Here is a 16,427-nt window from a genome sequence, read left to right as displayed (position 1 = left end):
CTTTATTTTTAATGCATATCTGTTTCTATATGCAATTTTTCCTTCCCTTTTGCATATTTGTTTTGTCATTTCTTGTTTCCTTTTTTCTATCCTCTCTCCTTGCCTCCTTTCCTCCTCTCTCCTTGCCTCCTTTCCTCCTCAGCTCTGTGCGACATGCATCCGATGAGAGCGCTCTTCCTCATCCCCAGAAACCCTGCGCCGAGACTCAAGTCAAAGAAGTGGTGAGTGTCTTAAAAGTGTTTCAGAGTTTGAATTTTCCTCCTGGATCCTGAACCGGGTCGGTTCCGCAGGTCCAAGAAGTTCCAGTCGTTCATCGAGAGCTGCCTGGTGAAGAGTCACAGCCAGCGGCCGAGCACCGAGCAGCTGCTGAAGCACCCCTACATCAGAGACCTGCCCAACGAGCGCCAGGTCCGCATCCAGCTGAAGGACCACATCGACCGGACCAAGAAGAGGCGGGGAGAGAGAGGTGAGGCTCTGATCGACCCGCCGCGACCCGCCATGACCTTCCATGTCCCTCCACGACCCGCCGCGACCCTGCAGCGCCTCCAACGCTAACACGTCAGTTTTCCTCACAGATGAGACGGAGTATGAGTACAGCGGGAGCGAGGAAGAGGATGAAGAGCGAGACATCGGAGAGCCCAGGTAGGAATGAATCTGGATCTGAAAAACATTCCAGCTGCCTCAGATTACAGCCAAGAACCAGATTAAACCAGAGTGTCTGGATTACAAAGTTAACATGTTAGCAACGTTAGCCCAGCTAGCATTACTTACTGTACACAGCAGTGTGTGTGAGTGTGAATAATGTAAATAGTCATCTTTAAAGGGGCAGTATTATCTGATTTACAGATTAAGGTGAAATTAAAAACTTTATTTTCAATCAGAAACAACCTGCAGACTAATGTTCTCCTTCATTTGGCTCAAACACTGAGAAAAATGGGAAACAAAGTAAATAATGATACTTTTAATGCAAAGATGACATTTTTAATGCAAGTTTTAATTTAATTCTGCATATAAAGTGTCATTATTTACCAAATAAATCCAATTTGACACTTTAAATGAACTTTTAATGCAACTTTTAGTTCAATTTGCAGGAAAAGTGTCTTTTTTTTTTACCAAATGACACTTTATGGTAACAGTCAGACATTCATGAAAAACTCCTTCATGTTTTTGAGAGGATCATGTCAGTCTATTGCACAACCCGTCAAATGAAGTGTTACTGAAAAATGAGTTGATTATTATGAGTAAAATTGGTAAAGAGTGATACATCTGATTAAATAACTGATAAAAACAGAGAGTGAAACTGAACTACATCTAAAAACACAAAAATACCAAACAAACAGAAGTCAGTGAAAACTAAACTCAGATTGAATCCAGAGTCAGTCTGACTGTCGGATTCAGATTAAATTAATGCAGCAAAAATCAGGTGGTAACATTCGTACACTATCATTGATAATATTATAGGATTCTTTTGTAATGTCTCCCAGACATTACAGTGTTTTTGTGTTTTCATTTCTTGATGTTTCAGCTCAATCATCAACATTCCCGGAGAGTCGACTCTGAGGCGGGACTTCCTGCGCCTCCAGCTGGCCAATAAGGAGCGCTCGGAGCTGATCCGGCGCCAGCAGCTGGAGCAGCAGCAGAACGAGGAGCACAAGCGCCAACTACTGGCAGAGAGGCAGAAACGCATCGAGGAGCAGAAGGAGCAGCGGCGGCGGCTAGAGGAGGTAGCTTCACGTTTTTAAAGTCACAATCCGGCTAATAATAGATGTTCCACATAAAAAACTCATAATCCTAACACAAGACAAATGAGCCCAATTACCGGTCGCCTGCTGCTATTTTAATTTGTGGAAAACCGCCTCAGATGTTGGAGAAAACACACCTGTGTTGTTGGCGCCTCAGCGAATCAGAATGCCTCAGAGACAAACACACAGCTGAGCCTGTACTGTGAAACGTTCCCACCCACAGCAGCAGCGCCGGGAGCGGGAGCTGAGGAAGCAGCAGGAGCGGGACCAAAGGAGGCGCTACGAGGAGATGGAGCAGCTCCGCCGGGAGGAGGAGAGGAGGCACGCAGAGAGAGAGCAGGTAGGAACACACCTGGCTGATCAACCTGAGGACCAGAAGCATCCAAGGCATGAAAGTTAGGATTATTATCCTCTAAGAGCTACGAGGTATAGCAGGTCTTATTACAAAACTTTAAAGTTAATTTTCCACTGATTTTTAGTCTTACAAAATGTTACAATTACATCAGAATCTAAATGACTCAATTTTCAGTACTTAAAAATAAAAACCTGTTAAAGGAACTGTTAGTGCAATGGAGCTAGATTTTAAAATTATGAAGTCATAATTATAAAAATAATGACACAATGTTACCAGAAGAAACTCTTAAAATTACTAGTAAGTCAATAGCAGTTGGTGTGCTAAGGCAGTAGCATTAGCATTGTAATATTAGCATTTGCACCAGAATATTAATTTTAGTATTAGGATTCAAGTAATATAATACCTTGAATAGTGTTGATGGCGTTATTGTTAGCATACTAGCAAAGAGATGACAACGACGAGGACACTGGTACTACACTGCTACCATGCTAAAGATAGCATTAGCATTTTTACTATTAGCATTTACTGTTAACATTAGGATTCTAATATTGTTATTGTGCTCTGGCCATTATTGTTATAGTATTTTGATAGCATTAGCATGCTAATATGAATGGCAGGATGCTAATATTATTGTTGGTATTGCAAAAGTAAAATTAGCATTAGCATATTTATAGTAGCATTAGGATTCAACTATTACTGTTAGCATGCTTTGCCAGTATAGTGCCAGTGATTGTGTTATTGTTAGCATGCTAGCATAAGGATGCTAGTATCACTGGTATCTGACCAGTAAAACCAGTATTATTGATTCTAATAATACAATAACAACACAGGTTGGATGTTTTCCTGACAGTTTTGGTCACAAAGTGCTAAACCCAACATGTTTCAACCAGTCCTGACTCTAAAGATGCTGAAAGATGAAGATGTTTTCTGCTGAATCCATTTATTAAATAACAAGTCTGAGGTCACAGTGAGATTCAGACGGCTGTGAGAGGGAAGAGGACCGGAGCTTTTCTGCAGCTATGCATCATTAACGTTCACTATTTCAGATAATAACATCTTCTTCTCCAGAGCTGATTTCAGCTCGACTGTTTTATTATGAGCATGCTGCTCTGTTCTGCTAATTACAGCCCCCTGCTGCTTCGCTCATTTCATTTTTCAGCTGTTTCTGAATAACTCTCTAATTTAACACTCCTTTATGAATCTACTTTTGTCTGCCCTCCTTCTTTCTATTTTCCCCTCCACTGTTTCCTTCTCTGCTGATGTCACTGGTTGCCTGGGGCTCTGATTGGCTTCTGTCCTGCCTGGTCGCTCTCTGATTGGCTGCGCCCGATGCGTGCTCTGCGCTCTGATTGGCTAGGAGTATATCCGTAGACAGCTGGAGGAGGAGCAGAGGCAGCTGGAGATCCTGCAGCAGCAGCTCCTGCAGGAGCAAGCCTTACTGCTGGTAACACGCCACGCAAACACACACGGCTGGTTCTGAGGCCCGGCCCGCCAGGACCCGTTCTGCCATTCAGTTCTGGTGCTGGAACCTTCAGGAAGGAACATGAAGAGTCCAAACTTGGTGCCCTGGGGCCAAAACTGGTCAAATGTATTAAATAAAAATGCTAAAATTATAATTCTTCCACCTGCTCATCAATAAACCAACATTTAATTAAATCTGTAAATCACTAAAGATCCAAAACGTAAAGAGGAATCTGGACTGTTCTGGGTCATCAGTTGTTTTCCATTTTGTTCAAAACAATTGTTTCTGTGGCCGAATGAAACCATTTCGAGGGCCACCAATGGCCCCCGACCCACACTTTGGACTCGACTGCTCTACAGTTCTGGTCTCTTCACGACTCTTTAAATAAATCTGAAAGTGTCACATATGATTCAGTAGGTAACAACCTGTAAAACAATAACAGAATTAATTACTGAAATACTTTATAAACAGGAAGTGGATCCAAACGGTTTTCCTGAGTCTCCAGTGTTGAACAAACAAACTGTTTTTGAATCCGTCACAAGATTCTGGTTTAATTCTGACTGGATATTTAACGGTTCTAGTTGGTGGAACTGGTGACGTTGATCTAAATCAGTTGGTTTTACTGTCAAGAGAAATTATTGAATATTTAATAAGTCTAAAGGTCACGCTCTAAAGGTTTTAGAAATTTTAGAAAGACCCTTAAATGTTTTAGAAATATTTAATATTTAAGCTTTTGTATAAAGAGAAACATGACTGAGGCAGCAGTGGAGTGGAAGTAAGAAATGCTGCCACCTGCAGGCGGGAGTTAGCATCACATCACCCCAATGTGTTTGTGTTTTTGACCATTTTTATGAAAAATTTACAACAAATGGAGAAAAAAGTGGGAATCTGCTGATTGTTTTTGTGAATTTCTGGAAATAAAGTGGATTGATGTCATGTGATATACAGACTGAAAGTGTTTAGATTTGATTTATAAAATAATATTTAAGAGCACAACATTTAGCCCGAAGGTTTTATTAAGATAATACAAAGCAACACCTCCTGCCGCCTCTTTCTGTCTGCAGGAGTACAAGAGGAAGCAGATCGAGGAGCAGCGGCAGGCGGAGCGGCTGCAGCGCCAGCTGCAGCACGAGCGCGCCTACCTGGTGTCGCTGCAGCAGCAGCAGGAGCCGCCGCGGCCGCCGCAGGACAAGACGCAGCTGTACCACTACAAGGACCAGGCACCGAGCAGCAACGACAAGCCCGCCTGGGCCAAAGAGGTAACCTGCAGGGGCCGGGGGGCGGCCGGGGGCCGGGGCCCTTCACTATGGGACCTGGACAGAAAACAGGGGCGTCCTGGGAAACATCAGCTTAAAAAATAATGTTTTAAATATTGAATGTTTTAATGAGAAACAGCCTTAAAGAACGAGTTCATGTTCCTGTGATCTGACTTTCCTCCTGTGATTCAGCGTTTCTGTTTTCCAGCAGTTTGTTGAATAAACAACGAGAAGAGGAAGAGCTGGAAACATTTAGTTTGTTTTTAATCCACAGGAACAGATCCACAGCTCTGGAGGAAACTGGACTTCAGTTTCTGGTTGAGTTTCTTCCCTTCAGGCGGCGACTGTGATGAACCAAACGCTTTTCATTCCTTTATTTTCCTCTTTACAGATGAAGTTGAAGAGCTCCACTCTGCACAGTGGGAAACTCCACCAATAAACATCTTTCTTTGCAGATAAACATTTGGAAAGAGGCATTTTGAATTAGTCAGCAGACGGATGAATAAAAGGCATCAATAAGATCCTTTAAAAGCAAAACTCTTCAGCTTTATTTGGATTTAATAGATTTAGTTTTACAGACTTTAACTGATTCCTGATTCACTATAAAGATGAAAGAAATATTTGTTTCATCTTTATCACTTTCCTTCTTTCTTCCTTTTTTCTTCCTTTCTTTTTTCTTTCCTTTGAAGGACGACGATAGAAAGAAGGAATTTTCTTAAGAAAATTTCTTTGACCAAATCTAAGAAAACAGCATTTTGAGCTGTTGAAGAAGTGATTATTTTTAAAATGATTGTGGAAAATATTGAACAACTCACTTAATAAATGGGTTTTCCAGCAGGATGGTGAAATTAAACACTAAATTTAACCAAAATGTTTCAGGAACGTCGACTTCTTCAAGATTGTAAATAATTTATTGTTTCCATGTTTCAATTAAAAAAAGGCTGTTTCTGAAAATGTTTGGATGAATTTCAGGTAAAAACAGTTAAACTCTGGTTTCCGCCTCACCAGTGGACGTCCTGGGTTTTAATGTCACCCTGACCTTTGACCCCAGTGCCTTCCTGTAAACTGGCTGCCCTCCAGGTGATGCGCCGCGCTCAGAGCAACTCGCCTCGCATCCCGGCCAAGAAGTACCACTCCTTCATGGAGACGCGGGACGTCAACCTGGACAACCTGCTGCTGTTGCCGGGATACCGGCCGCCCAGTTCCCGCCCCCCGTCCTACCCGGTCCATGTCAGCCCGTGCAGGGACCACCCGAACCAGCCCAGGATCCGGATCACCTGCCTGCCGGAGCCGGAGCCGGAGCCGGCCATGGGTCCCGGCAGGAGCCCCATGAGGCAGCCGGACTCCAGGGGCCGGAGCCCCGCCCGCCGGGTCAGTCTGGAGCCGAACGGAACCGCCCACTGGTCCTGACGGGCCCCACCGGACCCTATCGGACCCTAACTCCATTAACAGCTTTGTTTCTCTAACCAGGTCTACTCACACCCGCTAACTCTGGCCGCCGTGGCTCACATGGTGATTTCTGTTCCTTAAAAACTTCCTGCCTTCAACTGAACGTTCTGGATTCTCTGTCCGACTTTCCCTCAACAAAACCTCTGATCTTCGGTAATCTCTGCGTTCAGGGTGGTTTTAAAGGAGACCTACTATGCAAAATGCACATTTTGAATGTTTTTATTCTTTAATTTGGGTTTCTGCTGCTACTAAAAACAACCCAAGCACATTAGGTTAATATTTTATGGTGTCTTTAAAGTAAGCTGTATCAAAAAGTCCCAGAAAGGAACGTCTGCCGTTACCTAGCAACCCCAGTGGAACGTCTGCCGTTATCTAGCAACCCCAGTGGAATGTCTGCCGTTGCCTAGCAACCCCAGTGGAACTCTGTTTGGTCAGCTGGTTTTACTGCTGTCTTCTCTGTACAATGGCTGCTGGAAAAGGGGAGTTTTTTGTTGTGGACTCACCATCCAGAAACCACTTGCTGCATTCTTGATGGTTGTGCAGGAGGCTCCATTTCTGCTTTTCAAAGATGTATGTTTGCATAATTGCCCATCTGTTTGCAGCCATTTGAACATGTGAGTGTAAACGTTGAGTTGGGGGCGTGGCCAGCAGCAGAGACCCTGAAACAGCTCGTTCTGACAGGAGATCACAACTAAAATCTCACAATCTAAGAATGATTTTGTGGATAAAATGTTCAGAACATGTTTTGTATCCACCATAGACCGATCCTAACCGGTTCAAGGAAGCATAGTAGGTCACCTTTAAGGATGTTTTGGTGAAGAATATGGCGTTTGTTCAGTCTTTGGATGACTGCAGGGATTCATCTCCATTTATGGACATAAAACAAAATGTTTCTTAGTTTATAAATTGGTCCAACGTCCTTCAAAGCACCAGAAGTCAGATTAAGACTGAAAACATTTTCTTTCCTCCTCAAACCTTCTAACCTTCTTTATTTCTGCTCACTGGATTCTTCATCTCCCACTAAAGGGGGTTTAAAGGTGATTTAATGCATGATGTTTGTTTTGATGTCTAACAGGAACTAACGTCTCCAGCTGATCCCATGTTTCCTCCTTCAGGTTTCTTCCTCCACTCCAGGTTTCTCTCTGTGGGATGTTTGTGTTTGTTCAGGCGCCGTCTGTCCATAAAGCAGCTTGTTTTTAGAGCTCAGGGAGAAAAACCCGCTAAATGGAGGCGAGGGCTTGTGAAAACCCCATTTAGGGTAGATCTGCAGGCCTGCCCCCTAGTGGCCGCTGCTAGACAGATGTAGGGCATCTGCAGCTATTTTCAGCTGGTCTCTGTGTAGGAAGGTCTACCCTCATCACAGCCTCACAGGGAGGGAAACTTTCCACAAAGACTGAGCTCAGATTAGGAGGAAGTTTATTTATTTATGCTGCAAAACAACCTGGAAAACAAACTGCTTCACTTTTTACCCCTAGAACGAAAAAGATATTCATATTTTAGCCTTTTTATATGAATAAACTCATAAACTAGCTGAGCCAGCTGAGAGCGGGCGGACATGTTGTGATGACGGCGGTCTGCTGTTCGTCAGGTGGAGGAGCATTATAAGATGAACAGACAGGATTCTCCTGCGTTGCAGCATAAAGTCTCCAACCGGATCTCCGACCCGGCCCTGCCCCCCCGATCCGAGTCCTTCAGCAGCGGAGGGATCCAGCAGGCCAGGACGCCGCCCATGCACCGCTCTGTAGAGCCACAGGTCAGAGGTCACAGCACACCGGGAGGGCGGGATTTATTGGATGTTAGAATCTGTTATTTCTGGTGTTGTGTAGAACTCTGTTCCCCGTCTTTCTGGAGAACGTTTATCTCCATGGTAACGGGCAGCAGTTGTCTAGGCACAGGTTCAGAGGGTTAGCTAGCAGTCCGAGTTCTGACCCAGTCTGACCAGTCTGACCAGTCTGGACCAGTCTGACCAGTCTAACCAGCTGCTGGTTCTCTTCCTGAAATGTTTCCTCTCCTCCTTCACTCCTTCCTGCTTCCTGATCACATGCTAACTCCTCCTGCTCTTCCTCCTCCACCTTACCTGTCTCCTGTCTGTGCGCGTGTGTTTGTGCGTGTGTGTGTGTGTGTGTGCGTGCGTGTGTGCGTGTGCGTGTGCGTGTGTTTGTGCGTGTGTGTGTGTGTGTGTGTGGATGTGTGTGTGTGTGTGTGTGTGTGTGTGTGTGTGTGCGTGTGTGTGTGTGTGTGTGTGCGTGTGTGTGTGTGTGTGTTCAGATGGCTCACCTGGTGCAGGTGAAGAGTCACGGCCTGTCGGGCTCCCAGTCCCTGTACGACCCCCACGGCGTGTCCTCTGCCTCCGCCTCGCCCTCCCCCTCCCGGCCCCCCATGCCCCGGCAGAACTCCGACCCCACGTCCGACACCCCCCCTCCCCCGCCGCTGTCCCGCCTGGCGCCCCCCCTCGACAAGCTGGACCGCAGCTCCTGGCTGCGGCAGGACGACGACATGCCGCCCAAGGTCTCTGCATGAGCCCAGCTTCACGTTCTGATTCCGCTGTTCTGGATCGGCTCGTCACGTCTGTTTGCACGGCTTCCTGTCTGTCGTTTCTGTGAACCCACCACTGTTGATGCTCATTTAGTTTTAAAACATGAAGAATTGAATCTGGTCATTTCAGCCTCCGACTGTAAAACTTTGATTGGTTGATTATTTCTTTGTGTGCAACAAACAAAAACTTATCAAATCGTCTCTGTGAAACTTAAACAGCTCATTTTACTATGAAATGTTTCATGTTATTTGGTTTGATGAAATGCAATGTGGCTTTTGGTGAAGGCAGCATGATGCTGTGGGACAACATCTAACTCACTGTGAGAACGAGACATAAAATATCAGAGCAGAGATATTCATAACAACTAATAAAATACTAAAACTGACAATAATAATAATAAAACGACTCTGGAAAAATAAAATCACAACCAGATTTTAAAAAGTAGTAAAAATAAAAGGTAAATAAAATGTAACAAAAACTATTTTAAAAACCATCACATTCTAAATAATAATAAAAATGCATAAAATATTTTTAAAAAGATATTACAATAATAATAATAATAAATAAAATAAAAGTAACCAGACTTTCTCCTGCCGGACGTCGTTATGACCTCCAGAGGACGGATTGACCTTTGACCTCAGGAACCCGGTGAGCTGACTTCGGATTGGCTGGTTGAAGTTAGCGTCCCACAGCAGTGTCTGACCAAGCTGTATGTTTCTCCAAACGTCGCTCATCAGGTCCAAAAAACAAAACAGAAACAGAATCAGCTGATTGGATCAGAGGTTCTGGACGGTTTTCCACAAACTGTTGAACCCATAAAAGAATCTGAACGTTTAACATCTAGAATTATTTTTACAACAAAGAAATAATCAACCAGAAACTACATGTGAGTCTGTCGACCCAGTTCTGGTCCAGGTCCTGCCCAGGTCCTGCCCAGGCCCGGTCCAGGCCCGGTCCAGGTCCAGAGGTTTAACAGAGTGTGTTTGTGTTTCCAGGTTCCTCAGCGGACCACCTCCATCTCCCCGGCTCTGGTCCGGAAGAACTCTCCAGGAAACGGACCGGGCCTCGGCCCGCGGGCCGGAGCTCACCTCATCCGGGCCAGGTACGGCCCGGAACCGTCCCGCCGCCACCCGAACCATTTCGTTTCAACGACTGACGCTGTTTCTGTTGCCGTAGCAACCCTGACCTGAGGAGGACCGACATCTCCATGGAAACGCCTCTGAAGAGGACGAGCAGCGGCAGCTCCTCCAGCTCCAGCACCCCGAGCTCCAAGGGAGGCTCCAACGAGAGAGGTTAATCTGGATTACACTTAATCTGGATTAACTGTGAAACTGGTTCAGCTTTTAAACTGGATTCAATTTAAATCTAAACCAACTTAAAGCTGCATTAACTGTTAATTATTTGTTTCTGTTTTCAGGTAACTCCACTGCTAAGACGGACGGCTCCACGCTTTCCTCCCACGACGCTAAAGACGACAGCAGAGAGCCGACCCGGCCCAGCCGGCCCGCGGTGAGCGCTACCAGCTAACGCTAACGCTAACATGTCTGTGTGTGTGTGTGTGTGTGTGTGAGAGTCCCATGCACTCAGCGCTGAACGACGGGCTGACCGCTCTGTCTCTCCTCTCATCCTGTCCCCCATCTGTCCTTCTGTCGTTCCTCAGAGTTATAAGAAAGCTTTAGACGAGGTCAGTGGCATTTCTCCTCTTTGGCGTCTGTTTCCACCCTGTTTCTTCGTCTCTTTGTCTTTTTGTCCTCACTGACTTCCACGCGTCCCTCAGGCATGCCATCCTCACCTTTTCCTGTTCCTGGGAATGTTTGACCGGTTCTGTCCCGAAGCGAATCATGTGGATTGGACTGTGTGGAACAAAAAGAAACATAACTGGGTGAAAATCTGTATCAGCACAGAAACGTTGAGCTTCTCTGAGTTTCAAAAGTTGAGGTTCGGGGGCCATTCGTGGTCCCCAAGCTGATTGTTTGAGCCCTGATTTCAGTTTATGAATAGTGGATATTTGTTGGATTTATTATGTTTTTTGCTTCCTTTTTAATTTCAGCGTAAACAAACAAAAGGCCTGGCTCCCTAAAAATCTGCATTTAATTATTATTAAACATTTTTTTTAAAAACACTCCTAAAGGCCTTGGTGGGTCTCATAAGTTTAGTTAGAAATATTACATTTATAGTTTATTGTGGAGCAAAATATCAATAATAAAATCTGTAATAAAATAATATATATACAATAACATAAATAATAATAATAAAGTACAATTAATAAACAATAAAATCATATTATTTTGGTGTTATGATGATTTTGGCTTCACTTCTGATGTAAAATATACATTTATTTTTTAAATTAGCAAAACTTTAGTACATTTAATTTCTACATTTACCATTTCTTAAATTCTGCTTCAAAGATGTTTTTTTGTACAATAAATTTTCTTTTTCAAACATAAATCTGCTTTATGAAAGGATGAAAACATTTTTACTTTATGGAAAATATAATTTTTTTATTGTACTGAATTATGCGATTGTTGCATCTCTGGTAATTTTCTACATTTTTTGAGCTTTTTGAGGAACTTATTTTCATTTTCCCTATTTTATTTTTATCCTGCAAAAAAACTTATTTTAGTTTAGAGAAAAAAGGAGAAAAGTGAGAGATTCCTCCCAGCTTTTCACCCAGTTATTCCTCCTTTTTCTTTCCTTCCTTTGTGAAGTTTTGCTGCTGAAATATTTTCCTGTTTCGTCAGACAGGAAGCCGACTTTTGTTCAGTTGCTGTTCCAGTCATGTGACTTCCTGTCGTCTCCCTCAGTGGAAACGTCACTTTTTTCACCTCTGCTGCCATGGTTCATTTTCACGGTCACTCTTTCTCTCTTTCTTCCTCCATTTTACCCCCCCTCTCTATCTCACCAGGAGGAGTTGGTAAGATTACTCACCCCTCCCCCACCCTAAGCTCCTCCCACCAACCTCTCCAAAGCCCCGCCCACTTTGTCCACTTCCTGCCTCTCAGCATCCCTGCTGTGATACTTTAGAGCGGATTTTTCTCTGGCTGCTTCTGTTTTTATGCTGCGATGCGTCAGGATCGCCGCCATGTTGCTACAGGAAGGATTTCAATTAAAACCCACAATAACAACTAAATAATCTGTGAAAAAATCAAAAAATCATTTTTATTATTTATTTTATTTAGATATAAACAAAATCCATTAAAGTCCAATTTATTTTACTTTTTATTTGCTTAATTTCAGATCCTATTTTATTGAATTATTTCACATTAATTTATGAATTTCTGTTTAGAAAATCTGGAATTTTAATTAAGAGTTTTTAATATTAGTTTAATATTTTAGATTTTCTCTTACAGAAATGATTTGTCAAAATTATGACATTTAAATCTATAATTAGTTATTATTGATCATTATTATTCTTTAATCTTAATAAAAATATTATACAAAATAAGCTGTTAAACTGTTATTAAAGTTACTATTTATTTAATTACAAAACCTAAATAAAGAATAAAAGATTAAATATTTTATGTGAAATAATACAGAAATTTGTTTATTTTTTTGCATTAATTTTAATCTTTCTTGCCTTTTTTCTGATTTACATTTTCTGAATAAAATGAATAAGATACAGTTAAACAGTTAACTTGTTTCCTTTTGCCTGTAACTGTTTCATAATGTTTACTTTTTATTCAACTGATATTTTAGGACATTTTCAGTACATTCGGATAAATAATATTTTATTTTCTGCAGTTTTATTAAATTTTCTGTTATAATTTAGGATAAATTTGCTGATTTATTTCTAAATCCTGCTGCAACATGGCGACAGATGCATTACACTGTAATCCAGTTGATTTCTCTGTGGCTGCTGGATGTAAAATGTGGGTTTGAAGTTCCCTGATCTGTAAGAGCAAGGCATGGTCTGTAGTTCGACTCCCGTCCTGTTCTGTCCTCCTGCCTGCTGCCCCGTCATGACAGAGATTCAGAACATTTCAACCTGCATGGCGTCTCCTGGATCTGTGATGCTCCCGTCGTTTTGCCTGCTGGATTCTTCCAACACCAAATGTTACTTAACAGAACTCAGAAGAATCTTTTATGGATTCTAACGGATCATTTTCAGAAATTTGTTTGGAACAAATAGGTTACTTTTCTGAACCTAAAATACAAGTTGCTTTCTTAAACTTACCAGTAAATTTCTAATGTTCATTTTTGTGATTCGTAAAACTTTAGAGTTAATTTCTCAGAACTTAAAGGTTAAATGTTACTTTCTTCAATTTACCAGGAATGTAAACATTAATTTTCAGATTGTTTTCCTGGGAATCAGCTGAAACTGAAACAATATTCTGCTGAACTTTTTCTGTATTTAATTTCAGTGTTACTTTCCAGAATTACTCAAACCGCAAAAGTTAATTATCTGGAACTTTCCAGAATCGTTCATGGATTTAAACCAAACATTTTCAGGAACTCGTTAGGAACTAACAGGTTACTTTCCTGGAACTTTATGGGGAATTTGGAGTTTAGGTGATACTTTCTGAAACCTGCCAGGAATCCAAAAGTTTTTTTTTTTTTTGTTTTGAGAATTTTAAGGTCAATTTGCAGGTTGATTTATTGGAACATGCAGGTTACTTTCCAAAGCTCACATCTTACTTTCTAAAACCTGCACAGGATATGCAAAGCATCTATATTTCATACCTAAATAATGTGATTTTTTTTAGGATTTATGACTCTAAAACATGAGTTTTAAACTCCAGGAAAGTCATGTGTAAATCTGGGAAAGTAGCAAATATGTGTAAGTTCTGCAAAATAACCTGCAAATTTTATAAATGTAGCAAAAAGTTCAGGCAGTAATTAAATTCCTTTCAGGCTTTTTTTATTTTATTTTCTGCTGCAGTCAAAGATACATTGAGGCTCTTAAAGCTCCTGATGTGATTCTTTAAAAACTGCAGTTCAATGGAATATTAAAGAAATTATCAATGTTTTTTATTGTTAAAACACTTTTTACTAAGAACTCGTCTCTCCGCTTACTAATCCACTTTGTTTGGATTTAAAATATAAAATTAGCTCACAGGTTCCGGCTGTGTGGTCATTTTGTGAAACAGGTAGATCTGCTGTCCTCTCAGGGTTTGAAGGCAACATGATGATATTTTACTGCAGTTCACTTCCTGTTTGTACCTGCAGACAGAAACTGCAGACTCAGTAACAGTCGGTTGTTCGTCCTGCAGGACCTGACGGCTCTGGCCAAAGAGCTGAGAGAGCTGCGGCAGGGAGAGGAGACCAGCCGACCGCCGGTCAAGGTCACGGACTACTCTTCATCCAGCGAGGAGTCGCACAGCAGCGAGGATGAGGAGGGAGAGGGCGGGGCTAACGACGGATCGGTGGCCGTTAGCGACATACCGCGGATTATGTGAGTGACAGCAGATCTCCTGAAGAGAGCGACCCAAATGAACGGAGCAAAAACTGGAGTTTAACCTTGTGACCTTCAGGCCTCCATCGAGTCAGAGCACCAACGAGTCCTTCGGCGGGATGGGAGGCCATAACGACGCCCACGGTGACCCGTACGGAGACAGCACGCAGGACAGCACACTCATGATGCGGGAGGTGAGTCGCAGCCTCCAGCGCTGACTCCAGGTTGAACTCCGACCCGTCTGGGTTCGGGTCGTTAGCACAGCCCAGGAACGCCATGAGCAGTCAGTTTGACCTCGTTTTCTGGCCCTGGACTCAGGGCGGCTGCGTCTTACATTTGGTTTAGAGAACCTGCAGAAACTCTGTGGATCTGATTTGATCCAAGAAGTTAAACATTATTTTAAACTTTCAGTTAAATCCTGAATGTTTTAAGCTTTTTCCAAAGATTTTTATTGGTTTTATTTCGAACGTTACAAGTTTAATTCTGAGCTAAACTCTGGACCTGCAGCTTTTTTAACATGATGGAGGTTTTCCCAGCGCCGGCAGCCTGACCTCCATCACCGCCTGGCCGCTCAGGGGCCACGCCCCCTTTTCTTCTCTTCTTCCAGAGGTTTAGGGGACGGAGGCGGAGCTCTGCCCCTGGCAACAGTTACCATGGCAGCACTAATCTGTTCCTTGGCAACACCAACCTCCCAGATCTGGTGCAACAAAGCACCTCCCCCCCGGGCCGCGCCTCCTTGGTCCAAGTAGGTGGAGCAGAACCCGGCCCTTATGACAACCTCCCTGTCCAACCCTTTGACCTTTGACCCACACCATCACCTGACCATTGACCCCTCCAAAAAACACGGCAGCGTCTGAACCGGGTTCCTTCAGCACCATCAGTTCATGTCTGGTCATCAGGATTTCCATCATTCTGGTTAAACTAAAACAAACAGATGGAGGCAAAAACTAGAATAAAACCTCGTTGGTGTTTAAATCAAAAATGTTTTAATGTTGGATTAAGGATCTGCAAGGTGTCCACAATACAAAAATACAAAATCCTACCAAATGTTGAGTCTAGTTTTAGTTCAGTTGTCTCTGTACACAGGAGCTTGTTTTAAGTTAATAAATCACTGGCAGATTATTTGACTTGTGACATTTTCTCCATGTTTTAAGTGAAACTACCAGTTCATGAAGGTCAACCCAGCCTCCAACCAAACAGACCCCATCACCAGACCTGCTGGTTTTACCCCAGTAACAGGAGTGTGAACAGCTTTTACCTTGTAATTCTCAACGTTTCCTCTCTTTGCCACTAGAGGGAGATGTTGTGCCACTGGGGAGTTGGTCCTGTTTCTGTTCTTCTAGGATTATATTTCATCCCACCTTCAAGTTGACTTTAAGATGTTTAATCTTTGGCAACATTTAAGTAGACATTTGCATGACTTAAACTTATTTTAGGGGGAAAAACTTTAGCAAAACTTTATTTTGATTACAAATGGTTTAATTATACTCCATCTTCTCGCCTTCTTTTCCTCCATCTTTCAGTCTTCCAGCCTCTGAACCAGGAAGTTCCCACCATCTTTCTGACAAAATAAAGGAAACAACTTAGCTTAGCTTTTAATTAACCCCATGTTTCCTTTATTTTGAGTCCTGACTGCTGATCAGCTCTGAGCATCTGCTGTGTTTCTGTGCTCTGCAGTACGGGATGGGAGGCAGCGGCGGCTCCAAGGCGTCCTTCACGCCGTTCGTTGACCCCCGGGTGTACGGGACTTCGCCGACTGAAGACGATGAGAAAAACTCTGCTGCAGGTACGATTTATCCTCGACTCCTTCATGGAGAGGAATTAACATTTCTTACTTTTCCAACGTGATTATTTCTATCTTCAACCATCTGTAGTTATAAATTATTTAAAAAGTCGGCAATAAATACAGCACAGAGAAACCCACAACATAAAACTGTGTTAATGTCCTATTTAATGTTGTTTAAATAGCAGTTGTGGGCACCGCTAACCGCGCTAACCCAATGTACTGATCATAAATATTAGCTCCACAAACGCTGAAGCGCTTTAAGCTAATGCAACTACTTAAAAACTTCTTAACAGTCAATAAAGAAAACTTGAATAAAGATGTTGATCATCATTCAACTGAAAGTTTACAAAAAATATCAATCATTTGAATTTCTTTCTTAGAGCACAACCCAACGTCCGCCATTATTATTATTATTATTATTATTATTATTATTATTATTATTATTATTA

The 16,427-nt window shown here is 42.5% G+C and overlaps 1 protein-coding gene across 10 annotated transcripts in view; it reads left to right on the top strand.

Moving 5' to 3' along the window:
- tnikb (TRAF2 and NCK interacting kinase b) overlaps positions 1–16,427 on the top strand; it is a 47,955-nt gene that overhangs the window by 23,346 nt on the left and 8,182 nt on the right. Inside the window, exons 9-27 of one of the 10 annotated variants that reach the window (XM_044104965.1) lie at positions 143–221; positions 291–466; positions 576–642; positions 1,526–1,724; positions 1,966–2,082; positions 3,455–3,541; positions 4,624–4,818; positions 5,896–6,186; positions 6,286–6,327; positions 7,853–8,017; positions 8,533–8,772; positions 9,796–9,902; positions 9,977–10,092; positions 10,218–10,309; positions 10,461–10,484; positions 11,706–11,714; positions 14,011–14,192; positions 14,272–14,386; positions 15,870–15,978. In XM_044104965.1, coding sequence (XP_043960900.1) covers positions 143–221; positions 291–466; positions 576–642; positions 1,526–1,724; positions 1,966–2,082; positions 3,455–3,541; positions 4,624–4,818; positions 5,896–6,186; positions 6,286–6,327; positions 7,853–8,017; positions 8,533–8,772; positions 9,796–9,902; positions 9,977–10,092; positions 10,218–10,309; positions 10,461–10,484; positions 11,706–11,714; positions 14,011–14,192; positions 14,272–14,386; positions 15,870–15,978 — 2,412 coding nt within the window. The remainder of the gene's footprint in view (positions 1–142; positions 222–290; positions 467–575; positions 643–1,525; positions 1,725–1,965; positions 2,083–3,454; positions 3,542–4,623; positions 4,819–5,895; positions 6,187–6,285; positions 6,328–7,852; positions 8,018–8,532; positions 8,773–9,795; positions 9,903–9,976; positions 10,093–10,217; positions 10,310–10,460; positions 10,485–11,705; positions 11,715–14,010; positions 14,193–14,271; positions 14,387–15,869; positions 15,979–16,427) is intronic. The other 9 variants (XM_044104966.1, XM_044104970.1, XM_044104967.1 and 6 more) reach the window with 9 other exon arrangements.

This window comes from Gambusia affinis, linkage group LG21, assembly GCF_019740435.1.
Source record: "Gambusia affinis linkage group LG21, SWU_Gaff_1.0, whole genome shotgun sequence".
NCBI classification, from domain to species: Eukaryota; Metazoa; Chordata; class Actinopteri; order Cyprinodontiformes; family Poeciliidae; genus Gambusia; species Gambusia affinis.
The sequence above is the reverse complement of the archived record's forward strand: the minus strand, read 5'-3'. Positions and strand labels throughout refer to the sequence as shown.